This window comes from Aphelocoma coerulescens (genome assembly GCF_041296385.1).
Source record: "Aphelocoma coerulescens isolate FSJ_1873_10779 chromosome Z unlocalized genomic scaffold, UR_Acoe_1.0 ChrZ, whole genome shotgun sequence".
In the NCBI taxonomy this organism is placed as follows: Eukaryota; Metazoa; Chordata; class Aves; order Passeriformes; family Corvidae; genus Aphelocoma; species Aphelocoma coerulescens.
Window position 1 is genome coordinate 35,239,504 of NW_027184085.1, and position 27,516 is coordinate 35,267,019.

The 27,516-nt window shown below is 37.4% G+C and overlaps 1 protein-coding gene across 1 annotated transcript in view; it reads right to left on the reverse strand.

The window, feature by feature from the left end:
• The window catches only part of LOC138102952 (guanine nucleotide-binding protein G(q) subunit alpha-like), a 114,606-nt gene that overhangs the window by 60,977 nt on the left and 26,113 nt on the right, over nucleotides 1–27,516 (reverse strand). Inside the window, exon 2 of the mRNA XM_069000779.1 lies at nucleotides 14,192–14,376. Within this exon, the coding sequence (XP_068856880.1) occupies nucleotides 14,192–14,376 (185 nt within the window). The remainder of the gene's footprint in view (nucleotides 1–14,191; nucleotides 14,377–27,516) is intronic.

Consider the following 27,516-nt stretch of genomic DNA (forward strand, 5'->3'; position numbering starts at 1 on the left):
GATTTATATGATTAAGAAAAAATAGTATTAAATATATCAAGTTTAAAAAAAAAAAAAAAAAATCACAGCATATTCCACCAACAAAAACAATAGTAACTGAATTGCAGTTGCTTACTACTGAAATCTTTCTCTGGATGTTTCCCCCATATTTTTCATATCAGTAAGGTATTCAGTAATAGTAACCTTTGTCTGTCAGGGGCTTAACAAAGAAAATCTTCAGAAAAAAGGAAAACTGTATCTTACAAAAACTGTGCTCATGTCGCTCACCAAATGACTCACTGAACACAGTCTCAAGCTTAATTTTAACTGGGTCCTATATAATAAATACAGAGCATAGAAATAAATCTGCAGTTTACTTGAACAGAGCTTTTATTACTGGCAGCACTCTGCATATCACATATTGTAACTTAGCCTTTACACCAAACATAGAAAAGATGCAGTAGCCCCCTAAGAAGGAATCTGGTAAGTGCCATACTTTGGGAGAGGAAGGCAGTCAGCTGAAGACCTGCCTTTTGACATTTCAAATATACTGAGCCAAATTATGCAGCTTTTGTTCACGCTTATGAAGCCTTTCATGAATAATCTAGTATTAATTTGAGCAAGTACTTATCAACATGATTACAAGGACAACCACTGGACTCATCCCAATTAGTGGTGAGTTTTAAGTGCCCTTGGATAAGATAAATATTTACAGGCCAGATCTAGTTCATTTTTTACTAAAACATGAAACAATTTCTTTTAATACTTGTTTAATGCACTTTTTTTCAAAAGGTTTTTACATGAAGACTTCCACTGACTTGTGAAACATGCTTGGAAGGATGCTTGATGTCAAGAGGGAGATGCCTTGTAGAACAAATAAATGGAAAGAACACATTTTTTCTTTTAATTTCAACTACATCTTCATTACTTTGCTGAGGAAAATTTGTAGGAAAGACTTGTACCATCTCTGTGTAATCTGAAATGCAGGTACAGTGGCTCCTGAATAGAAGCCTAAATACTGGTTAAAAGCCAAGAATAACTCCTCCTACTGATAATCTGTGTAAAATCAGAAGCAAATAGGTTTCCATGAGAAAAAGAGCTCTGGGGTAAACTACCCATTCCCGCTAACTGCATGCAAAACACATGGCAGATAAACCTCTGGTTCAGGCTGCTGGTCTGTAGTGGTAGTGGGGTGCTGGTTAAATAAACAACGAGAAGGTAACTGTAGGTCAAAGATGTTAAAACCTGGTGTTTTTTGAGCCAAGTTATGTCGTACTGGAAGTGTCTTGGTTTGCTTGCCTTGTGCACCCCACTGTCAGTACACCCAGCTCAGCTGCCCTATGGAATACAGATTATGATCGTTCACATGCACTATCTGTATGGCAGTGATGTGCCCCACCAATACATGCTGTGAACCCACACTGACAAGACAGAGGGGGAGGAGGAAAACACTGCTTAGTTGAGTCAGACTCCTTCTGGAGTCTGAGGCTGGCAGTGTAATTAAGAAGTATATTCTCAGAAACCTCACTATGCTTCCACTGTTCATCTACTAGGCAGAAATCACTTCTGTTAACAGCATTTGACTAGAAGAACTAGAATAGGAAGAAAATAAGCTTCGCATTCCTAATTTTTATGTCTGACTTCTACTCAGTTGTAAATACCTATCCCTCTGGTTTCATATAATTGCAACAGTGATAGTGGAAAGGTCCAAAACCAAGTGTGTAGATTAAAAAGATCAGAGGTGGTAATGCAAGGAAAAAAACAGGGTGGTGGCAGAAAGCAATAGCATTTATTTACTACAAATTGACTATGCACAATCCTGCAGTTTCCAAAACTAGAATTCATTTGTTACAACTTCTCACAGCAGAAGACAGATTTACTAACCCTAAAAAAAGTAAGGAAAAGAGTCAGTGAAAGCAGAATTCGCAGGTTGGACATCAAAAGTCCTTCCTTGTGTTTAGAAACTGCTAGTACAATTAGAAACCAATTGAAAAATGCTCTAAAATAATGTCAGACATGTTTTAGCAAGGAGTATATTTTGGTTCTAACTGTTTTAAAAAACCTGATGCCAGAAGAGGCAGCATTAGTTTTGTCCCATTAAAAGAAATTTACTGGAGCTTGTCTTAAACTGTGTTTAAGCTAGATTCTCTTTTTCCTGCTTGTTACATAGCCAATATTAAAACAGAAGTATTTTTTAAGATAATTTCTTTACAAATTGACTTACTTACAAGTTAAATTGTAGTTAAATCACTGCTGTTTCATACCCACAATACAGAATTGCACTTCTTAAAATTAACTTGCCCACCATTAAAAAAAATGAGCACTCAAAACCAAAACAAAACCCCAAACAATGTGTGACATTCAGAAATCAATGAAGGGAGAAAAAATTCTTGACAGGCAACAGTTCACACTTTCAATCTCAAAATAAAGATGTAAACTTACTTTTTTTTTTTTTTAACCATCAAAAATACTTTCCATCTTGATTTTGCAGGTAAGTGAATAGTATCAACCTCTATAAATTAAAAGGCAAATAGATCATCAGCAAAGAAATCAGGTAGGCAAGAAATGAAACCTGATAGCAAAACTTCAGTTGCTTACTTTAGTTTCAGGTAGATCACTTAATTTAGCTCAGGGAAGAAGTCTGTTTCTTGTTTTAATCAGTGGAAGGCATATTCAATTAACTGCACAATCCTGTAAGCTGGTATAAACATATATTAAAAATTACCCCCAGAAGGATCTGGTATGGACTTAATGACATTTTCTAGAATGTTCTATCACTGCATGTGAGGTCTGAGGTCAAAGTCAGAAAACCAGCCAAGCAATACTTATTTAAAGTGGGGGGCAGGGGAGGAGACTGGGAAGAACGAGTTAAGCATAAGATAGTGATAAATCATCTTTATACCCTCCTGACAGTTCATGCTTTTAGCTTCAGGCACTACTCCAAGTTAAGCTAGAACATCCTCCATGCTGACCTAACTTTCAGCAGCAGCTAATGGATCTGGCAGACACTGCTCTGCTTTCTACACCTCATGAAAGCCCATGGTGGTCAAATCACATCTCAGTACATGAATACTGCAGGGGAATGGAAGTACATGTGGGAATCTCAAGGCTGGGCATTGGTAACATGTATCCAAAATCACTGCAGTCCATTTTCTGAACCAGCTCTCAAGACTGTAGAGCATGTACTTCTGTATGCCTGCACAGTTGCCCAAGGCACTGACACACTTCCAGCATTCACTTCTGCAGTCATACAAGTTTTGAAGCAACACCAAACCAGCAATGATTAGTAATTTGGTAAAATGATGTCATAAAGGGAGGAAACAGTTTTGTTTCATTCAGAGCTCAGAAAGGGGGAAGAAAAAACAGTCAATTGCCATAGTCAAACTAGTTTGCTTGAAGTTTTCTATCTTTGAATTAACTAACATTAATATTAATTTAAATGCTGTGGGATACCATCCAAGATCCATATTTAGGCTCTTAGCTATGCTGCTTGTGGTAAATCTGACATTTTCAGGGCCATACAAGCCAGTGAAAGTGACAGGGACTGAAGAAAGGATCCCGACAGCCTACTGCAGCAGCTCACCAGGTATGTAAGAGAACTTAGCACAAAGAGACTGGGTAGTTCGTGGTGATCCAAGGCAGCACATGCTAAGCACGTTACTGCTGCTGCTCTCCCTTTGTGAATCCATGCAGCAAATTGGATGTGGGGTCACACTGGGACTGCTCAGGACAAGACTGCTACTGGAAGTAGGGCAAAGGGCACAGAGTCTGGGGCACTGGATGGAATCACAGCTAATGATGGTGGAAAGGAGGGAGGAAAAGCTCTGCCTTTTGAAGAGTCTCCCCACAACAGCTCTGAACACTTTTCCAGCAATGGTCTTCATTTTAAGGTCTAGTTAATAAAATTTCAGGCATAACCACTGGTCTCTATTGAGTACAGGTTTCCACACAGCAAGATGTTTTAGATGAGCGTAGAGACTAACATTCAGAATGGCAAGACTCCCACAGAAAAGATGAATTATTTTAAGGGATGTGAGCCTTTCCCTTATTCTATAATTGGTTGTGCTGAGGAAAAAAAATTCTATGAAGTGCAGAGGAGAATTCTTAGCTCACTTACTGATTTTATTTATAAATGGTAACCATGATGGCACCCATAACATACCGTAACAGTGGAGATTTATGGTTGTTTCTTTCATTAGACTCTTCTGCTGATGTAGTGAGGCATAATTAGGAGATGGAAATGAATACACATGTCTAAATTTTGCATGCAATAGGGTTCTGGTTAAGCACATTTTTACTCAGCCTTTCAAAATACCTATGAACTCCGATTTCTAAGACAAAATTACTTCATAGTGAAAGCATGCATTAAATTTCTGCTCATTGTAAAGATGAGATAGTTACTGTCTCTTTTCTTGTATTGTACAGAAGGGATGTTATATATTTTGTGCAATGCTGCCAACTGCAAACCCAAAGTTATGGCATTGTTTTCTATTTGATTCCTCAGCCACTTGGAAATACTTATTTTTAACAAGAACTGTAGTAAAATTACCTGGAACTCAGCAGCTGGTAAAAATCTGTATCTATAAAGCAGCTGCTGGAAAATGCAACTGTATCAGGAACCACAACCACATTTGTGTATCTAAACCACATTTTTCCAACTCTATGAAGCTGTGTCAAATACTGATTCACATGATTACTTCCATTACCCTTGCTGCTAGAGAAAACTAAGACTGTCCTGAGAAACTCACCGAATTCCAAGAAATCTGAACGTTCAAAAGGAGTATGGAAACCAGGCGCAAGGCACAGCAGTGTTAAGAGTTCTCATTTAGTATCCTCACTTACACTCTTCAGCTGAACACAATTGCTGACAAATTGAACAAAATTTAAGAATACCCAAAGTGAAAGGAAAAAAAATCCCACAAGCCTTAACACAAGGTGCTAACTGCCAAATATAAAAAAAACCCCAACAAAACAGCTGTCTAAGGAAAAACCTTATTTGATACCCTGTTGAGAAATAACTGTGTCATCTTCAAAGATTAATGAGGCCATCTAAACACTGAAAAAACATTACTAAACAAACTCTTTTCAGGGACTAACCCTTGCTTTACAAGTAGCATCCTGACAACTAAGCCTACCTATCAACTACATTCCTCCCTTCATCCACATCTCTACCAACCCTCTCTCTCTCCAAGGCATACTTACTTAAATTTCCTCTCATTGTAGTAGCTTCATATGAGAAATCTAATTTTCATCCCTTTCCAAAGAGGAAAGAATTTGTAAAATCTAATTCTTGTGTAGTTTAGACCAGTAATGAAGGACACAATGAAAAATTCCATTAAAATGTAGAAAAGCCAGAATTTGATTGCATTTTATGTTGGCAAGGATTCTGTCTGTTTCAGTACATCCAGACATTTACAACACCTGCCTGGGATGTGCTCATAAAAGGCTGTTTTCTTCTGCATATCCTAGCCAGTATATGATAAATCAGAAAAGACCTACTGGATCACAGAAATCCATCCCAGTATGCCTTAAGAAAATAACTCTGAATAGTACTGACTTTAAAGTAGAAAAAACTAAAAACATTACTGTTGCAGTTTCCTTATTTGTCAGATAGGCAAAACACTACCCACATTGCTGATTCATACGGTATCATCAGACAGCAGTGCACAGGAAGCTCTGCAGGAAGACCACAAAAGCTGACGAGTGTCCAAAAAGGGACAGATAGGCAGAAACACACCAGTAAGAACATACACACCCCACTGGAATCAGGCAACAACAAAGCTAGTGAGTGAGCTATAGCTCCTCCCAATCATTAATCCTCAGAAAAAGAACTTTTTGTTTAAAATAGGGCCTTTCATGATGAGTCTAATAATAAGGCCACACGATTTCTTTTCCCTATCAGAAGCACTAGAATATCCCACCGGTGAGATTAGAAAAATTCCAAGACTCAGCTTGGAAAAATGACTGGTGCTTAGACATTTTTCATAGAATGGGATTTTCAAGCAGTAAATAAACTATACACAACACAATATCATTACAAAAATTCTAAAAGAGCTTCTAAAAATCAACAAGCTTGCAAAAATAGACATATCCCCTCTAAATCACTAAAGGGTCCTTCAAACCTTCCTGACCATACTTTAAATGCCACCTGCAAGGTCTATGTTCTCTCTTTCAGAAATGCGTCATTTATCTCAGTGTGCAGGCTCCTCTGCAGGCTCTGCTGCAGCCTCCGAGAAGATGTGTCCATTCATGCATTCCTCAATCTTTTAATACATAAACAAATCCCGTTATGAGCAAGTTTGAATCAGACACAAGTAACTCCAACTTTCTTTAATAAAAGTCCATTTCATACTGCACGTTACAGTAGATACATGTACTAGTAAATATTTTCATGTCTTTTAGTGATGTCTCAGCTCAATACCAACAGCTCCGCCATGGCTCATTATCAAAGTCCTATTTAACTTGTTTTACTGCAAAAGAATTTTTAAAAGTTGCTGGCAAAGTGGCAAGTAGTTGGAAAAACTCCATCTTTTTCAAAACAAAGACTAAGTATTGATGTTAATTTCTTCCCCAAATTCCTAATGCACAGCTAAATAAAAATATCCATTAACTATTTCTGAAAAATGCCATCACATTTCATTTAATCCTGTGCCCCTCTTTTCTTTGTAGACTACTGGATACAGCAGAATTTACAATATCTGATATGTTTTTGCACTATTTTGAATGGTTTTATTTTCAATCATTCATCATTACTCTTTCAACTTTTCAAAGGTCAAGGCATTATTTAAAAGTTAAGAGTGACAGAGAAAGTAAAAGAAAGAAAAAGTGAAAAAAATAACTTAAGAAAATTCATGAAGTTCTAGGGTAATATTTCACCTTTAAAGAAATCCTTTTTCAATCCAGACTTTGAATAAAAGCAGCTTTAAAAAACGCATAGGGTCAAAGGAGTAACAAAACCATACATTAAAAGTGTCTCAAAAATGTTCTGTGTCAGAAAACAGTTTTACCCGATTCCATGGGTCTATGACTGAGGGTAATGCCTATCAGTACACTGTATCTACAAATGGCTTAGAAGATTAACAACTGAACAGTAAGCCACATTTTAACTCTGGCCAGTAGGTCACATTAAGAAAAATGGAAAGTCATCATCAGAAACAATCTTAACTACTACTCTGATCATAACAGCTTTTCCACAGTACCATTTGTCCCATCAAAGTGCTCAGAAACTCAGAAGAATGACAGGACCAATGAAGAGACATGAGAGTTAGAGAAATGTTAGGAAGCAACTCTTGGTTACTATCCCTAAAACCCAATATTCAGCTTTCTTTCTCATGTTTGAAATTGTTCACAGAAGCTACTTGCTCATAGTAAATTATTTTCTTACCTACCCAGTAACTTACGTCCACCACAGCAATCTAAATATTGAACAATCTACCATCAAGATCTCTACACTTTCTTGACAAAGACCAAGCACACAACCATAGCCTTGTGATTGTTTGTTTGTTATATAACTGTTAGGAAAAAATTAAAATGTAACATGACTAATGTCATGCTTCAATTTTCCTCTGCCAATCTACTCTTCCGGAAGCAAAACCCTGGATTCTTGCCTTATTACTTACCTTTATGCAATCATCCTAAGTGAATACAAAGTCTAAGAGTGGAGCTACACAGGCCCATAGCCTGAAAACAGGTAGGCATGTGACTGGACTGATGAAGTGTAAACATCTGATTACCTCTTAATGCGCAGACTTTAAGGCTACTTTAACCACAGGGGAAAGAAGAGCAAAATGATCTTTCAGAAAAAGTAGAGGTCAAAGGAAATGATGTGAATACCTCTAGTGGGCGATATATCCCACAATACAAAACAAATTATACTTTAGAAACAAAAAAAGGGGGGCTGGGGGGGGGAAGGAAGGCAGGGTGGGTTGTGTTTTGGTTTTTTTTGGTGGATTTTTTTAACAACTCTTTTGCCAAGCCAAAGCTGAATTTTATTATAAGACAAAACCTGCTTGCATCTCAGAAATTGTAATTTTTACCATAGAAGAAAAGCACACTGGACATGGGACTGAAAAAATCTAGAGAAAAATATTGTCTATTTAATCTGAAGAACTATTAATTGATTGCAGCAAACCTTATTTCAAGCATCTTGTGTGTTATTAGAAATTACAACGAAGAAACAAGTAACTTCTAGTCATTCTACATGGTATAACCAGCACACAACAGGATCTGAATTCCCAAAAAAAGTTTACTGCAGGAAGGAAATATTCTCATAAATTTTCAGAGGAAAATATGACAAAAATACTTCAATCCGAAATTAATTTTTGAAATAATTATTAGACAACCTCAGCCTATCTCCTGTAGAAATGAATTAACTAATTAGGAAACAATTAAGTATTTCCTTCTTGAAAATACTTATGTTTATCCATTATCTCTATAAAACTGTATTGTATAAATAGCTATATTTATATAATGGCTGTTAATCATGAAGAAAGTCAGAACCATTCCAAGAGTACACAATCTCACTACCTTAAAATATGTGCCAAACTCCTACTACACACAAAAGTTGCCCTGAGCGCATTCCACATATTCATTGTGAGAGAATACACTCACGTGAACATTTCCTTTCAGACACACAATATGTTCTGCAAGCAAAATAATTAAATAACAAACATATCTAAAATAAGATAGTCAGAAAGGAAGGAATAAAAAAAAAAATGCTAGAAGCATGCTTTCCTACATTTATGGCCCTTTATCCAGTGTGTGAGCAATCACAAAATCTACAAGAATCTGCCAGCATTATTACCACCCATTCATGCTCCACTCTAGCAGGAACTGTAAAACAATGGAACTGTAAAGATAAAACACGGCCATCAGGCCTCACACAAGTGTTTTTGTATGAATTACTACATCTCATTAGTGAAAGGCAGTTAATCACTTAAAATGCTGTATTTAAAAAAACAAAGAGCTTCACGTAAAATAAAATATTAAAAAAGGAAGAAATCTTTTTGCTCTGCAAAAAGAGTAGATAAAATTTAGTTTTCAAATTTATGTTGAACTGCAAGCTGACAATTTCCTCATTTCATATCAGTAAAATTAACTGCTGATTTACTGGAGAAAGGAAGAGTGTTCATTTACCTATATGTTTATTTTAAACAAAGGTATTATACACTCTTCATGGAAGCATTCAACCCTGCTTCTCCAGCTTACCATCATTTTCCCCACACATTTGGAAAAATAGCTAGAACTTGGGCTTCTGTTGGGATGAAATACTAAACACTTAAGCAGACCATAACAAGACAAAACAAGTAATCTACTAATCCTTTAGAGCAATACAGATAAATGCAAGAGACCTCTGCGGTAAACAGAGAGCAAGCAAATGAGTGACTAGGAGAACAGAATGTAAACTACTACATATATGGGGGGCTTTTTGTTTGTTTAATTTTATTCAAATATAAAGAAGGAAAACAGCAGGAAGCAGGACAAAATGGTAGGCCACAGGTAAGTACATAAAGACATGCTGAGGTCAAATGTATGTAAGACTTGAGAGGTGCCAGAAAGAAAGCCAGGGAATGAGAGGAGCAAATGTCTGACGGGAGACTGATAAAATGATGAGAAATACAGCTGAGGAGAGGCTGCTATCTAGTTAAGATTGTCAAAGTCCTCACAAAGGACTCTTTTCAAAGTGCTCAGGAAGAAACTGCTCATGGCTTTATTGGAATCCTAAAGCTCCCTGATCTATGTCCCCATGGAGGAAACACAGCTATCAGGGAGATGGGCTTTCCCTCATGTTACCGCTCCTGGGGAAAAAAAAACAAGCTATCCTCAGTTCCTTTGGCTGAATACATGTGGTTAAAGGACCATGGTAGTTTAAATCTTCTATACACTCTTGCATGTTATCAGACTGCAGCTATCTATTTCTTGCTGAAATAATGCCTATGGAGCTTCCAGGTATTAGAAGCATTCAACTCTTCTGCAAGACTTGCTACTTACTGGGTCATTTTACTTTGGTTTTGAGGGCATGGAGAAACACCTCAGAGAACTTAAATACCAACCAAGCACTACAGATTGTTAAATACTAACCAAGAACCATACAGGTTTCTCCATCTGCTGGAAGAGCCATTTAATTATCCCTGTTCCAAAGCAATAAGCATTTTATTTCACTGTCCCAATAACATCATTCTTGCTTTTTTTTTCTTTAATAAAACCCCTTTCTAAACTGAAAAACTTACTCTCCCAGTTTGCACACTGCTGCTTTATATTCAGTCCTTCACACTCTGTTTCAGGTGAGGTGTCTGTGGGAAGCCCGTTCCTCCAAACCACACTTGTTTAACATTAAATTTCACCAAGAGATCTAAAACACTTAACATCCCCAACTGTTTACCCAAGACAAAAACCTATGCAGCCTGACTCCATACCTGCTCCTATTGTCCCACTTCTGCCTGTAATTTTATTAGCTTTCTCCAGTGGATCTGTCTGACACAGAAAAAAAACAAGCTAACAAAGCAATTATGGACTTGAAGATAATGCCAGTAAGATTTTGAACTTTGAAAGCATTTCCGATATCTGCTCATTTTGACTGCAAAACATTTCCCAAAGGAAACAGGCATAAATACAGACAAAAATTAATCAGAAAACACTCTTAGAAACTTAACAGCAAATGTCTAGGTCTACCACAAAACTTGCTTTTATGTTTCCAGCCTCTTTAAAAACTTTCCTGTAGCCTGTTCTTACAGGCTACAGTTACTTACATTAGTTTTATTGTTATGAATATTTAAGAAGTCTCACAGGAAATTATGGGAATGGGATTCAAGTAAGGTTTCCTGCCTGTTAATCACCATGGAGTGACACCTTCCTGATACTGTCTGCTGGAACAGAGAGGCAACTTGTCCTTTGGAAGTTTTATTACAATGAAATAGTACAGGACAACAGTGGTATTTGGTGTTTAGTATAGTGGCAGATTCATTTGTCTAAGAAGACAAACTGCAAAAAGCTTAAACCTGTATTTTATTTTTTTAAAAATGTGCATTTGAATACCTGTGGTTGCACACGAGTTAGTTTGTACAAACAAAATTTGGAAAAAGACAGGCAATTTCCAGAATTGCTTCTGAACGTTTCTATAAAAACTCATGCTTTCCCTTATTTCATTAAATACTTACTACTCTAAAATTCAAAAGCCATACAAAAACTTCACAATTTCTACTTAAAAAAGAAGTTATGGAAGCACAGTAAAATTTACTCGGAAGGGAACTAAAAAAGTCTATAAGCAACCATTTCCTATGACAGACAAATTCCTAAGAAAAGAGATCACACTCACCCATTATCTTAAACCTCAGAAGAGCTCACATTCTGAAGTTTAAACACGTAAAAATAAATATCTTTCAGGATACAATGCTCTGCCATCAGTTCTGAGATATTAGCTTCTAAACATTGTTACACTTCTCAACTGGCTTTCACTACTCTGATAACAAATCTTTCAAAACAGTCTGGGTTATTATAATACAGGAAAATGCATTTCACTCTCTGCCTCTTTAGTTACATTTGTGACTATGAATCCAAACACAATCCCACAAGAACTAACTTGCTAAACTTAGAACTTGCCTCTTGCTGCACTGACTATGCTAAAATAATCCAAATGTTGTGATGTTGCACACCACACAAAGAACACACCTGCCTACTTAACTGACTGCGAGGTATAAGGGCACATCAAATTCCACCAGCATTCAGAGACTCAAAACACTCCAATTTTAATAAATCACAGTTAAAGGTATGAAAATTGGTACAGTAAGAGAAAACTATTTATACTGTAGCCCCCAAAGTCTATTGCAGAACATGAAGAATTTGATGGAAAACAAAGGGTAATTTTTCCTTAAGCCCAACCACATCAATACCAGTTTGACCTGCAATTTTCTAAACTACTGTGTACAACAGCTACTGTGCTAAAAATATGCTGTTACTCAAACTTTGAGATATTCTCTCCAGAGATAGGACCTCCTGATAGGAGATTCAAATTAATAGGAAGTGCCCTTCCTGTGTTTTCTAGACTGCTAGACTAATGAGTTTGTTTTCAACAGCCTGTAAAAAAAGGAGCAGATTTATCTGTTGACTGGTGTTCAGTGCTTTAAAGTAAGTGACCTTGTATACAAAGCCAAAGTGTAGTAGACCACAATCACATCTATTTAGGCACAATGCTGTAGCATGTTTGGTTTTTCCTGTATTCCTGACGGAATTCGTACAGGAATTGCCTTGAGAACATGGTAGTTGGTGACTTATTTTACTCTGCCAAGTAGCCCTATTATAAACTGATGGGAATGCTTGTGAAGGACCTGAGCGCAGACAGACTCCTACGCTCAGAAAAGTAATTTTTATGTAGGGAAAGTCAACAGTTCTGGCCATGTGTATACAGCTATGCTAAACCTACCCAACTCATTCAGCCATATAAAAACACTACAAAAAGTCAGCACGTCTAAAAAATATCTACAGAACACATACTCTGTAATATAATACAAGGAAAAAAAAATCCTAATCTACCTTTAGGATTTCCAGATATTAAGGCAAATTTACAATCAATGCCAATTTTTAAGAAAAAAATGTGCTTTATGATCAACTAACTTTTCAGGCCAGTATGCTTCATGCTTTGCACACAGCAAAAACATGGAGCCAAAAGGCTGAAATGCAAATGAAAATGCTAATACTAAATAGACATTTGATTTTGATTTATAGAGGATGAGGGGAAAACAGCTCCAGCATGCATTTAGACTAGGAAATTTAACAGTCAGGAGTCTTACCAATTACAAATTTTTCAATCTTTTTCATGTGCACAAAAAAACCCACCCACCATTACAGAAGGTTAACAATATTGATTCTCACAGATGGGATCCTCCTGACTTCCTACTGCATGAAGTCACGCTCCTGCAAGACTCTAGTTATTGCACCATTACATCACCAACAATGTGATGACCATCTGCAATGACTTCACCAAATGCACATGAAAAAAACAACTCATCTTTAACCTTGTAATAAGCTTTATCTTTCCTAAGTTAGCTGTCTTAAAACGCTTACAGCAGTTCAATTCTAATAATTAAACTTCTTATGTTTAGACACAAAAGACTTTAATATTAACTCAAGTTTATTTCATTTTCTCTTTCCCAGTTAATGGAAGCTTTTTTATTGTAAATTTTGCTGCTCTTCGATAGTTTCTCTTAATAAAAAAAAAATTGAATAAAAGAACTTTTGAGTAACTTATCAAAGAAAGTATTACTTTCATCCAGGCCTACTAGATAATAATTAAATACTCTTTCACAAGATGGAAAGGAAGGTGAGCCATCCACTTTGCAACAGATCTTAAATTCTTCATTTGACAAAGTTGCTATTAATGGATCAACAGTAAAAATGCAAACAAGTTCTCAGGAACTGTTATCAAATAGAGCCTGCTTGAGCAGGGAGGCTGGACCAGATGATCCACTGTGGTCCCTTCCAATCTGACCCATTCTGTGATTCTGTGATATTGGAAGATATGGACATGTAATTCTGTGGCTCGCCATGTATTTTAAGTAAATATTAAGCATTTCATTCCTATTCACAGAATGCGACAAACTGTTGTAGTAATCATACTATTAAAATCTGAATATTAAAAAAACCCGGGAAAAAGTCAAGCTAGTCAGACATGAACCTTAGATACATTTCAAATGTATTTTGTCCTTTTTAACTGCAGTAACAGCATCAGTCTCAGAAGAATCTGACTGTTTTAAGGACTTTACGGTGTAGAAAATTTTAATTTAACAATCTGTTCACACACAGGTATCCCCACCTATTTTTCTAATAATTTGAATTTTTTCCACTTGTAATAGTAACCCTTATGCAGTAAAGTTTTGCTGCACATCACAAGAATGGTTTAACTGTGCTCTAATCAGAACACGGCCTCACAGTAAAAGACAAGGGTTACTGAAGTCAAGTGGCAGCCTCCCATTAAACCTCTGTTCTGTGACGATCCCCCTCAGGCATCTTAAGAGAAGTCTCTTGTTTAAAAGCAGCACATTTGTGTGGTAGAAGTAGAAAGAAAGGCAGAGAACTAAATGCAGGACAGGAAACACCCTTTTCTTCTGAGCTTTTAGTATCACTTCTGTGATGTGCAATTTTTTTTTGAGACCTTCAGTATACTTCCCAAAATAAAAAGAGGAAAAGCTTCAGCTACAGAAATAAACAAAAATCTCACCTTGTTATTTTCACACTTGTATGGGATTTTGAGGGTATCCATGGCCTTGATCATGGCCTGCATTGCTGTAAATATATTCTGGTACACCAGTTTTGTAAAGCCCCTTTTGTCTTCATCAGAGTAACCTGATCCATGAATGATTCTCATCTGCTTGATAAATGTGCTTTTGCCACTCTCTCCTGTGCCTGCAAGACAAATAAGAAGGATATGCTTTACCCACTGGACACAAACATGACTTTTTTTGCACAATGCTGACAGCTTGCTTACTGCAGGGCTGAACAGTGTCAAGTGGTGCATGGAAGGTAACTACAAGGACCAGTTCGGGGTCAAACAGCAGCATCGGTAGCAACTGAAGAACTGAATTAAAATTTGCATTTTGATGTAACAACTAAACTAATAAGCAAAACTGAACTCCAAAATATACATATTATATATGACTGCATATTTGAAAATCTTCTGTTCCTAAAGGTGTAATTATTCAAAACTCTAACTTCATGTAACTACTATGAGACATTTCATCACAAAAATTCCGAGAGTAAGAAAAAATCTTCCTAGGCTAACGCTCAGGATATTACAGTAATCTATTGGTATTACAAGCAACAGATATATCTGTGTTTTGGTTTGGTTTTTTTTTGCAGGGATGTTGGCTTGTTTCGGTTTCTTGCCTTGTTGTGCTTGTTGGTTTGGTTTTTTGCTTGTTTGTTTGAGGGAGTGCAGTTGGGTTGTGGTTTTTTGTTTTAAGCTAGTATTGTAAAAATCAGAGCCCATTAAACTTCAATCTCAGAACCACGTGAAATCACTGTTAATTAAAATTTGGCTCATATTTATTAATGAGCAGTCATTCCTTCCATTAAATTTTTTTCATGTCTTTATATGCTTTGTACTAAAAGTAGTTTATTGATGAAATATGACTGTTTGTCAACTTAAAGTTAAGATCTGTGTTGGAAACTTCACAAAGGTTACAACACACAACACTTTACTCCAATTCAGCAAGCTCATCGGTGACTACAAGATCTTATCTATGTTATCCCTGTGTTTGCTTGTGAGGAGGAGTTAAATCTGCACAGCTACATAAGCCCTGCGTTCACCCAGCTACTCAGCCCTGCAGAAAACAAAACACATTGCTCAGTGCTGTGTTTTTCAGACTTTCAGTCTGGGCTTTATTTCTGTCATTTCTGTAAAGCTTTCATGCCTCATGGCCAGGACAATGGCAGCCTTATAGGCCTCTCATATAACGTTTTAGGCGTCTTCTCAGAAAAGTGTATTTCACAGCAGTGCAGTTTATAGGAGTAACCCTTAACTATTTCTGAGATAGCACACAGTGCAAAATCTAAGTCCTAAAAACTTCTGCCCTTACCACGAGCATAATTTTGAAACTTTCACTCCCATTTCCTGCACACATATAATGAACTTCTAATGCAGGTTTTCCTTACACATTCCCAGAAAATCAAACATGATGTCACAGACTACAGAATCAGAATGGCTTGGGTTAGAAGGGACCTTAGAGACCATCCAGTGACAACACCCCCTCTTGCCCTAAGCAGGGACATCTTCCACTAGAGCAGTTTGCTCAGAGCTCCATCTAACCTGGCCTTGAGTACTGCAAGGGATGAGGCATCAGCAACTTCTCTGGGCAGCCTGTACCAGTGCCTCACCACCTTCATATGTAAAGAATTCCTTCCAATAGCTAATCTAAACCTACCCTCTCTCAGTTTAAAGCCATTTCTCCTTGTCCAAGCACTACATGCCCTTGTAGAAGTCCCTTTCCAGCTTTCTTGTAGGCTCCATTTAGGTAACAAAGTGCTGCTTAGATCATCTCCCTAGAGATCAAGACACTGACTGATACCAACTTGTGCCTTCTACTGCCTCATTCATTCCTTACAGAACAAGTTAAGAAATACATTTTGGTAGTAAGTTCCTAAAATTTTACCTATTTACCATAATAAACAAAAATAACACTGGGTAACAGCCTGAACAGGACTGAGCGGGCCTGTTTCACCTGGTGAAAAGAAGAAAACCTGAAATATGTAAGAAAAAAAGTCTATGTGTCCTTCTGAGAGGATATGAACGCCATATGGGCTCTGCTAGCGACTGCTTCCACCATCATCATCCTACAAATACATCTAGCTGATACAAGGTGAGAGCAAAGGTGAAAACAGCAGTGCAGTGGATCAGCAAAATGGGGGATAAAGTCATACTGAGACCAGTTTCCTGCTGGCTACCACTGTATATTTAGATTAGTCAAGTCAGTTCTCTGAAGCCAGATGAGTAGTATCTTCTCATCTGTCAGAAGACTGCTGAGGCCACACAATGTACCTGAGTCTCCATCATAATCAGAATACCACCACCACACTCCCTCATCTTTTAAAAAACATGACTTTCAACCTCCCCCCGCACCCCTCCAATCCTAATACAATTCTTTGCCTAGTACTTAGGAAAGAATTGAATATTGTAACTGAAAAAAACCCCACACTCCTGATTCAAGCATGTAGCTTGATTGATCATCTGACTTTTAAAACTTTTTCCCAGATAAAATCGACCTAACAAATGAATAAAAAGAGATTAACTGTCTTCTAAAAATAATAAAGAAATGTCTGTAACAGTGATGAACTCCCATTCAAGCACGGCATAGAGAATTATCAAATTTTTAAGAGCCTAGCATCTTAAAAACTGAAAATTTCTGGAAACTTCTCTTTTTTTCCTTGAAATGTTAATAGCAACAAGTATTACTGTATCATCAAGAATTTTACAACCAGAGACCTGAAAGTACTACGAGTAGTATTATATCCAAAAACAGAATCAGGAAAGAAGTCAGGTTGCTTAAACACAGAGTAGATCCTTATACAGGCACTTGCACCACTTACATACATAGCATGTAAAATTTGTTGTATTGTTGCTATTTCTCCTGGTGCCTATGCTGCAAAAATCAAGCTACAGAACGTTGAAATGCAACATTCTTTGGTCTGTGAAACTTATGGAAAAACTTTAAACAAGGTTAATTTTAAATAGGTGACAATGCAGCTACTAGCAGAGCAGTTTCAGAACTCGAGATAACTGACAAAAAAGATACAGGAGACTGACTTAAAAGTAAGACAATGTCAGTCTAGAACTGACAAGCCTTTCCTTCATGTGGTTGTGCTATGCATACCTGTACTTGTTTTTGCAATTCTCTGCATTGCAACCTTAAAAAAACTCAAATATACTATCTTCAGATCAAATATGAAATTGTTTTTTAACTAAAACAACAAACATACCATTCTCTAAGCAAAATTCAAACTGGCATCTGTTAAACAGAAACACTGCTAAGCTACACCTGATAGTGTTTTCTCCCCCAGGTTTGACCTATGAAAATGCAAGAAAAACCCACTATTTTATTGCTTGAAATTTTATATTTAAATTAGATAGAAGAGGACATTAATCATATGTAAGGACAAAGGAGAAAGCCACTGAAATCCACTGCCCTGTTACTCACTGTACACACACTCACTGTAAACACACATATTTACTAGGAACTGTCAACCAACAGTGTGTACATTTGCAGAAAACTGGCTTTCATCTTGGGGCTTGGATGCAGAAAGAAGCCTAGAAGTACCTGGAAAGTGAAGCTTCATGGGTCAGAGTAGAATCAACATCCTACACAGATGAGCACAACCATACTACAACCACAGTTTCATCAAACATTTACTCAGACAAAGCAGTCGGTCGTACACTGCCTCACAGATTTACAGAAAAGTGGAGCAATCAACCTTATCAGATAGTGAATAGCAGAGTAACTCCTAGGAGGAGTAAGCGCTGAAAGAGTAATAGAGAGGTAACGTATGAGGAGAAAAATACTTGCTTTCAAATATTAAAGTTACATTTCACTTGGAAGAGAGTTTTATGTCCTCTGTGCTACTACTAATTCAGTAATAGAGAAAACAAAAAATATGGTTTAGTCTGTTGCTGTTCCAGCAGTGGAATGCAGCAGGATCACATTTCTGCCGAAACCAAGTATGGCTAAATGAAAACATAAAACTATGCAGAATTCAGGCCTTGGACCAGCTTGGCTTTGTAGGTGACAAAATCAGTAGAAACGTATTATGGAATGCATGAGATCATCCCGGGAGCTGAAGCAAAGAACCACTTGGAACAGCAGCTTTCAGGCTCACAGTTGAAGGCTACTGTTGGGATGGATTGGCTGGTAAGACTGCAGCAAAACTCCCTGAGGTGGAGATGAAGCTGCCCAGCTCACCCTGTAACATATATCTGGGTAAGTTCTGGCGCAGAACCAGAGTATCTCCTCTCCATCAAAAGAAGACAGCAAGGCCAGTGAAACAAGGAGGCTCCCACACAAACAGCTCAGTCCATGTTATGTGGTCATGCACCTAGGCAGACTGTGTTCTCAACTCGACACCTTAGGAAGAGATCCTTACCTCTACAGCAGCCTTGACCATCATCTTGGTCAACAGCTGCCACAATGGAGTTGTCCTGCTTCAAGCTGGTACAGCTATTGCTCAGCATTCCTTCCTAAATGAAGCCTGCTAGTGCTCTATAGAACTTTTTTCTCTACTGCTGAAAAAAGTGTTCTGTCCATGACATTGTATCACTGCATCATACCTCTTGAAAGACATGTAAGTACCAACCTACATCTCCAACCAATTTATACTACTATGTAAGTTAATAACTTCTATATAAGTTGTAAGTTAATAACTGAAACTGACCATCTTGGTCACAGAAACACCAAAGAATTTAAGTGACAACTCATCCAGAGACATGAACAGAATTCCTGTCAGGAATTACTACTAGTCTTGATAATAAATACAGTAGGCATACCTGTATTTTTCATAAAATGAACAGTAGTACCATTGTACCTTCCTCGTGTGATTATCTAACTCCTTAATTGACATTAATAGATTAAACCTTGCAAGAGTTGCTTGATGTTAGGAAACATTTCAATGGCATTTCATTTAGCATTACAGAAAAGCCTACGAAACAGGAAAGCATCTCAAATTTCAAGCAAAAAAAGCCAGAAAGAGAGCTAAGGTGTCCTGAAGTCTGTTCCTACATCAATAGCACCATGTTTTGCAGTTATGTTAAAAACTGAATGGAATAACTACAAAAAGCCAAGTTCGGTGAGAACCCCAGCAATGGCTTTTTGGGATTTAACAATGCACAGGTTTAAGTTAACCACTCAGGAAAAAATGGGAGAGGGGTACATATTCTTCTATTGCCAAGTGTTTGCTCCTCTGATAGAACATCTTTAATTTCAAATCACTATGTAATCTTCTCACTTGTTTTGCTTACAAACCACATCTGCATATTCCACTTGCTTTAAAAAAAAAAAAAAAGCATATAATCATTTCACCATTCACTAAATTATCTCCTCTGTATCATTTTAGTAATTTATAAACATTTCATTAAGATGACTGTCAATATTCTACACAATATTATTTCATTAATTACTAATGTAACAACAAAAAAGAGCCTGGCAACACGAGAAAAGGTTTCTTCCAAGAAAGGATGGATAGAATTTTACGAAGTAGCTCATGAAGTAGATAACTACCTCAAATAAGGAACATGAAACACCTACATTCATGTAGAGCAATTTGTTTCAAGAATAATCTTGAATATCTTAAATATTTAGGAAAAACTCAGCAAATGTTATCCATTACAAATATTACTAAAGTTGTTCCATCATTTCCTTACCTACATTATAAAAACTGTATTAACCATCTTCCTTTAAAAAGGGAAAGAATACCTGCTCTTATGTGGACAGCTAGTCTGAGTGCTTTTTACAGCAGAAAAATCGTCTTACAAATTTAATCTGGTTGTGTTTGAGAAGATAATAAAGTTATGATTTTGCTTGTCATTCTAGTGCAGCCACAAAACTTAAGAGAAACAAAACTAATACTCATCCCCATTGTGCAAGTGATGCAATTACAACAGTTCAAGTGAGTACTACAATAAAGCCTAAGACAGACAAAAAATGGAAGGAAATGGAGGATAGAATTAAAACATGAAATTCAGGTGATATTCTGTAGCTTCTTAAATTAATGCAAGCTTTTTCATAAACCAGAACTTCAAACTCCTTTACAAGAAATGCAGTTAACCAAATACCGCTTTGTGCCAGATAACCAAAACTACACTGCAAAACTACTATTATGCAGCTAGGCACAGCTCATTACTGAAAGTCAGCACCCTCTTCTCTACACCTTCAATTCAGAAAAAAACCCCAAACCCAACAACCAACCAAAGAAATCCAAACCAGCAAGCCCCCCCCAATCAAAACAACCAGACAAATCAACAAAAAAAAAATTACGACACCCCCTAAGCCCCCACCCAACAACACAGAACCTCCTCCTTACCTTTTATAGCTATGAACAGGTAATCCTCACCATTTTAGAAGTATCTTATTATGGTTTACATGTAACTAAGAGGCAAGAAACTGAGAGAAGAGATAAACTGACTGCTTTCACAGAGCATAAGTAATTCCTCAAGAATTCTCACAGCTTTATAAATGGGTTCAAAGCAGGGCAGGATCCCACCTTGTGTGACCTTCTCCTCCTTTCTCTTGAAAGGATCCCTCTGATAAACCAGGGACTCCTTAAAGAGAAACAACTCTTTCCACTCTGTGCTTAATTTTCCATTTTATACCATTTGGAGCAACTTCGACAAATTCTGCCTAAAGAATTAATCTGTGCAGAAAAAGTGCCACAAATCAAATTTCACCCTCAAAAATATTTTCGTGTTGCTATTCAAAACTCAACGGAACAAGAAACTGTTTAAAATCAGTCTGTTGGCTGCTGTTTTTCCATGGAAATGTTCTAAACAAAACCAGAAGCAAACATAAGCATTCATAAAAGAAGGTATCATACAAACTCTTACCTTCCTTGCACAGAGGGAAGGCAAAATCTAGCACGTGATTAATTTCAAATTAATGTTTATATGAGGGCGTTGGAAAGCAGACTCAAGTAGATTCCAAGGCACATGCATGTCAGAATTGATCGTTTATTATCTTTGAGATCAGTATAGTACACAACTATCTACAAATCGACATGTATATTTTCTGTAACCTATTTGTTAAAAGAAAATTGTAATAATACACTGACCACCACCTGATTTTCTGCGAAAACTACCTTAACTACTATTTGGATAAAGACTGGGTTTAGCGCTTAAATCTTTTATGTTTCCTTCATATTCCACCTGCAGCTCTTCAACTCTGCAACTAAGCTGGACTGAAAATGATGGGGGCTGAGACAGGCCATACAACCCTACACGTCATGCAGGTCTCCAAGAGGATTCTCCAGGAACTGCAGTATGAGACCTGTCTCCCTGCCCTGCAATATAAGGCTTGAGTTAGCTCTACACTTTTATTAAGGAAGATACATAAAATGTACTTACCTAATGATTAAGTCTTTCAAGTTTCTTTCACCTTCTGTTACTCAGAGGAATTATGAACATATGTTCATAATTATGAACATTATATACATAACTAGTATTCCTAACAACTCTGAGAGACACCATTTCAGGGACAGTATAAGCCACTGTGATTAATCAAAAGCAAGGATAAATAGTGGTAGCATTCAAAATTGCAATAGTGTTCCTTTATTTTTATCATGGAAGGGAATAAGAGACCTTTACTACTTTAAACCCTATGTCTTCAGAAAAAAGTGGTCTTCATGTCTAAGATACAGCAACAGAGTTTGTTTGGCCATCTGTGTTTCCCCCATGTCATGGGCTAACATTCTTCTACCATACTGAAAACTGCAAAAGATGAATATTTCTCTGACATGTTCATCATCAAACATAATTATCACGCACAAGAACATATCAACAAAACAACAGCTGTATTTACCATGCACACAAAGCCTTATACTTTGCATGTTCTGCTTTCATAAGGTATAGTTAGGAATTCTGTGAGCTGTTTTCTACTCTGTTTTCAAGAAGTACTATAGTACTCAGAGTATATTGGATGTGCATTTGCATCCATCTGAAATACCAATACTAATCAGTGTATTATGTAATTTGTTCATTTTTAACAATACATTAACAACAACTAAGTGCAAAAACATGACAACACCTTTTCCAAAGTTTTTTTTAAAATAATATTTACTCTATTCTATGTTTGTGAACTCTGTTTTGAAAACCTACCACTCATACATAAAAAGGCTCTATCCAGGAGCTGAAAGTATACAGTACAGCATTTTCTTTATTAGAATGTGAACATGCTTACAGGTTAATTGCTTTGCTATACCAAAACTAGTAAAAATATGAATTTACTGAAAAGAAGTCATATGAATAATAGCACATTTGTTATGATCAAATATTTATGTCAAGTAACATTTCTGATGGTAAACGTTATTATCTAAAATTGAAGACTAAGAACAGCAACTGCTTTGTAGCGTTTTGGTACATTTTTCCTCAAAAATGGTTGGCCACTGCTTCCAAGAATGATAATCACTCCAATTCTGAGCTTTAGTCTAGATACCATGAAGCACTCCTTTCAGGGGAAAAATCCAAATGAATGAACACAAAACCCCTTTGCTTTTCAACCTTTTTATATGTCCTTCATTCATACCAAAGAAAGACCATTTTCATATTGATTGAGATGATTTAAAAATAAGAAAGAAAAGCAAATCATGCTGGTTCTTCTCACACATGAAGAGAATAATAGTTTTCCCACAAAGCTATTTGAGGTCTTTCTGTGTCAGGTTGTATACTCCTGAGGAAGGCATTCAGGCTGTTCCCTTGGTCTCTTCTGCTTGTGCTTTTTTGCTGTTCATGTTTCAGAGCTCTCTATGACCTATGTACTAAGAAGATAACATGACAGCTGTTCCCAAACATGTAATTAGACAAGAGTCAACTTACCAGTATAATTATCAAACTTACACTACAAACATAAAGGAACTATGTATCAAATATTGGTATGCATGTACCTGTCAGATAGCTTCCTTGGTCCATAGACAGGTAGCACCAGACATGAGACAGAGGTTTCTTTCAAGCCTCAAATATACCCCCAGCGCTAAAATCATGAAATAATTTTTGCTTTAGTCTAACTACACACAAACAAATACAAACAAAATGCAGGGTCTTTCAAGCAGAGCCCTGAGCTGCCTGCAGTAAGGCATCAGCTGGGGTAATTAATTTTTTTTAATAATACACCTTACAACTGTGTTACACATTGCATATCTTTCTGGTTTCCTAGGGGAACACATCTTGAGAGCATGATAAAGGCAATACTCAATGGTACAGCTAAAGTCTTACAGTAAGTATTTTTCTCTAGTATTTAACCCCTTACTCTCATGCCTCCACACTCCTCTTCCTTCCCCAGGGAGACTGAAGAGATGGTGATAACTGAAACTCACACCCACCTGGTTTCAGGCCCTCTCAATGAATGAGCATCCATTTCACTCCCACACACCACCAACCCAGTCACTCCATTTAGGGCCTCAATGTCATTACAGCCGATCATAGCCTTAAACTGGAAGGAGGGTGGGGTGGGGGGAGCTCAGGTATTTTATAAGGAACAAAGAAACCTCCTAACAGAAAATAGAACAGAGCAGGCAGCTTCAGCAGATTGGGCTGCTGGGAGAGCAAAAAAGGAGGTGAACTGGGGAGCACAAAGGCAAGTCCAGAGCAGACACTGCTTTCAAATCAGCAGTTGTGAGTAGTCCTGGAAAGAACTTTTGCCTTCCCCTTCAAGGCAAAGCTCCTCCCGGCAGGCCTTCACCCCGTGGACATGCAGTGCTGCAGAGCCCAGGGCTGTTCCTCTTGCCAGCCTCCTTCCACGTGCAGAGCCGATTAAGCAACCATTAGAGACACTGTCCCCAAAAGACCCAATCCCTTACTACAGGCAGCGTTCCCTCACGTCTTCACCCCCAAAGGCACACACAGAGCCCAGCAGGGCTGACAGACCATGGTAAGAAGCTCTGGCACAGCTGCTATACAGTAAAAACACATTACTCCATTTTTATTTTCTTCCCTCAAATACTGTGAGAGGCTCAAGTGTTGGGTTTGTGTTCCCCTTGTTCCTACATTCACAGTGTTGCTCACAACTTTGTGTGTTTCTCGGCGCACACTGGCAGGGTTGCGCGCATACACTGTGAAATCCAGGCTGGCTCCAAGGCCGAGCCTGTTATAAATCCACCCAGAGGGAAGCACAGTTCCAGATATTGTGGCACATTTCCTGCAGCTTATAGCAGATCATCCTGAGCTTGAGAGTGCTTTTTAACTGCTACTTCCCCTGGAGAATCACTAGTTTTTCAGGGGTTTTGCTGTCCTCTTGCATTTTACATCTTCACAGGCTTTGCAAGAAGCCATATGTTAATTAAGCAGCTCCTCCAAAATTAAGGTAGACCCCTTGCACACTTTTTCCTCCTGCAAGGAGCAGGGACCTGGGCAAGCCAGCTCATTAGCTGGATAGGAGTGGCACAATTGCTATGTTATCATAGGTCTTATTTCAACCATTACAAATCTAGCAAGTTTGGAGTAATATTGATAAAGATTGAACAAATCATGTTTTAATCATGTTGCTTGTTTATTTTTATATAAATACCACCTATGCACATACTTTCATGTGCATACGTACACACAGAGTGATGAAGTCTCTAAAGACATAAATACAACACTGGCACTCTGAATTTAAGAAATCAGGTCAAGGGTAATATTACCAAAGAACAATTTTATAATTAAAAAAATTATAATTAGATTCTTCCCCCCCTCCCCCCCCCCCCAAAATCCCTGCTTTTTATTAAGAAAAAAAAAAATTTGAATAGCTAAATTCTGAGAGGACATCCTTGCTAGCTTTACACAGTACATCATATAGGTATTTCCATGCTTAGTACATGATAGAAATGCAGCATTCTTTTCAGATACTGCATTTGCTCATGAAAATAGATGAAAAGGTGAAAAAAATTTAAGCTTGGGGAAAGTGAGGGATGAAAACTACTACTGGGTCAGTAATAACAAGGACTGTCACAGTCAGTAACAACAGAGACAAGCAGGCAGGTTTTACGGTCAAAGCATGCGGTGCCATCTTTCTGCATTTGCATTTTTAACAGCACACAGTGTCCTAGCATGCATACTGCTTAAAGCTTCGCGTTGGTATGGCTGAACAGAGTAACATTTTAACGTTCTGCTTCTCCAGCAGAGAAAGTCAGGAGGCAGCACTCTGGGGCAGCACTCTGGAGCACCACGCTGTGGCACAGACAGCATCCACGGCTTGTGCCCCTTCAGACTGCCCACACAGGGCCCAGCTCCCATGCCACTGACCTGCTCAGCTGAGCAACTTCAGCAGCTCAAAGGAAGAGTTTACAATCACATCTCTGACATGCCAAAACAGACAGCTACAGGACCTCTTGTTCTCTTCAAGAGAAGCTTCTGATCCTCCTTATACTGACCTTATTGCTGAAGTTAACATATTTATTTAGACCTGATTATATAATTTGATTCTACACCAGATTATTACCTACACTGAAAATTTTTACATTTTTGTGTATTTTTATTTACTTTACATAAACAAAGAATGCATGGATTAATACATAACTACTTTTTACTTACAAAGGTAATAAAACTCGTTAAGATAACATCAATCAGAACTCAGTTAAAATTGTGGAGAAGCAACACGCCTTCCTGAGTCTCAGAAAAATATCCTTTTACTGGATACTCTTACAGTATTAGAAGAAATCTCCAGAAATGCATGAACCAGATGGGGTCTGAGTTACAACTACTGTTTTACTCAAACATCAGCTACTCTAGCCAATAGCATGTACCACCCAGATGTGGATATGTAACTTAGGAAATGCCACCTCCTTTCTGTCCTACAGTTGATTCATTGCTCTGACCTCTTCTGAAATGAGATGTGGCTTTCTGTTTAATTAATTAAAGTCCACATGCTGTTCATTAGCATTTAAGTAAATTATTTGCATTATAAATCCTGGTTCATCTGAGATAAAGTTCTAAATTCACTCACTATTCTTAGTAATTAGGCTTTCTATGGTGATGGGGTTTTGTTTTATGAACATTCATGTAATTCTGGTTTTCACTTGTATTTGCATCTGGTTTCAAAAAGATTATATTGAACATACTTCTAGCCCCTTTCAGAGCTATGGAGAAAGATCATGATAACACTAAGAATCTGTTTCTGTTCTTACATAGTACACCACAGTAGAAAAAATTTAACTGTCAGGGCAAAGAACTGTAACACAACAGCAGTCCACACAGGCACAAGGTGGCAGGGTGAAGGACTAGTTTCTGTTAGCCCTTATTCTTCTTTTACAGGAAACTTTTACTTCCAGGAAGTAAACATTTATTTAACACGTCATTCCTTTGCACAATAGTTGAATGAGAAGTATTCTAGCCCAAATTTTTAGTTTATGTTTTAGGTTATTAAAATGTTATCCACACAAGTCAATATTCTTTATAAATTTTTTTAATTCTAATTTCAGTTCACCTAAAAAAACCCACAACACAACAACCAAGGGCATATCCATTTGTCAGCCCAAACCAGAGTTAACTATCCAAAGCTAAACAAGGATTTGCTTCCAACAACCACAATGGCATGATGTTGAAAGGTGATTATATTTGGCACCTCTGTATTTACTTCTACTTTTGCATCATTCTTTTTATACCCTTGTAGTAAGAATAAAAAACAAAACAGAACAAAAAAAAAAAAAAAAACCCAGATATTTTACACAGGCCTGCAAATGTAAGGAGTCCCTGTCTGTGAAGGTGTGGAGGAAACATGATGTGAAATTCCATCAATTTCTCAATGTTTTAAAAAGACTTTTTGTTTGATAAACTGTAGTCTTTGATTCCTTTTCATATAGGATTGGACTGTCTGAAAATATATCATGAAAACTCTGGGAAATGCAACAGAAGATATTAAAAATTTTCTTTTTGTTATCAGGTTTGTTTTAGGAGAAAGAAAGACAGGAAGAAATTACAAGCAACAGCTTATTTGACTGAAAATTAGCCCACAACTTTTACATCTATAAAAAAATCCCCACAGCATAACATTCCTATTGCTCTAGAGGCCTTGACTCTTGTGTAACAAAAGTTGATTTTATGGAGAGTACAAATGCTGAAAATGCTAGCATTTTTCAAAACAAGGAAAGGTATTGAGATAAACACCATCTTCCTACACTAGCATCAAAATTTCTAACCAACAGACCCCTCCATGCAGCTTTCGCTGTTGTTCTGCGTAATTTGCAAAATGACCACCAAGCACACAGGTGAATGTCTTTCTCCTAAACCTCCAGCAGCTGTCCAGCCTCACCCTGCAGGTTTCTGCACTGTGCAAACCAGAAGAGGAGAGCTGTGAGTGTCAGAAACAACCTCTGCCCAGG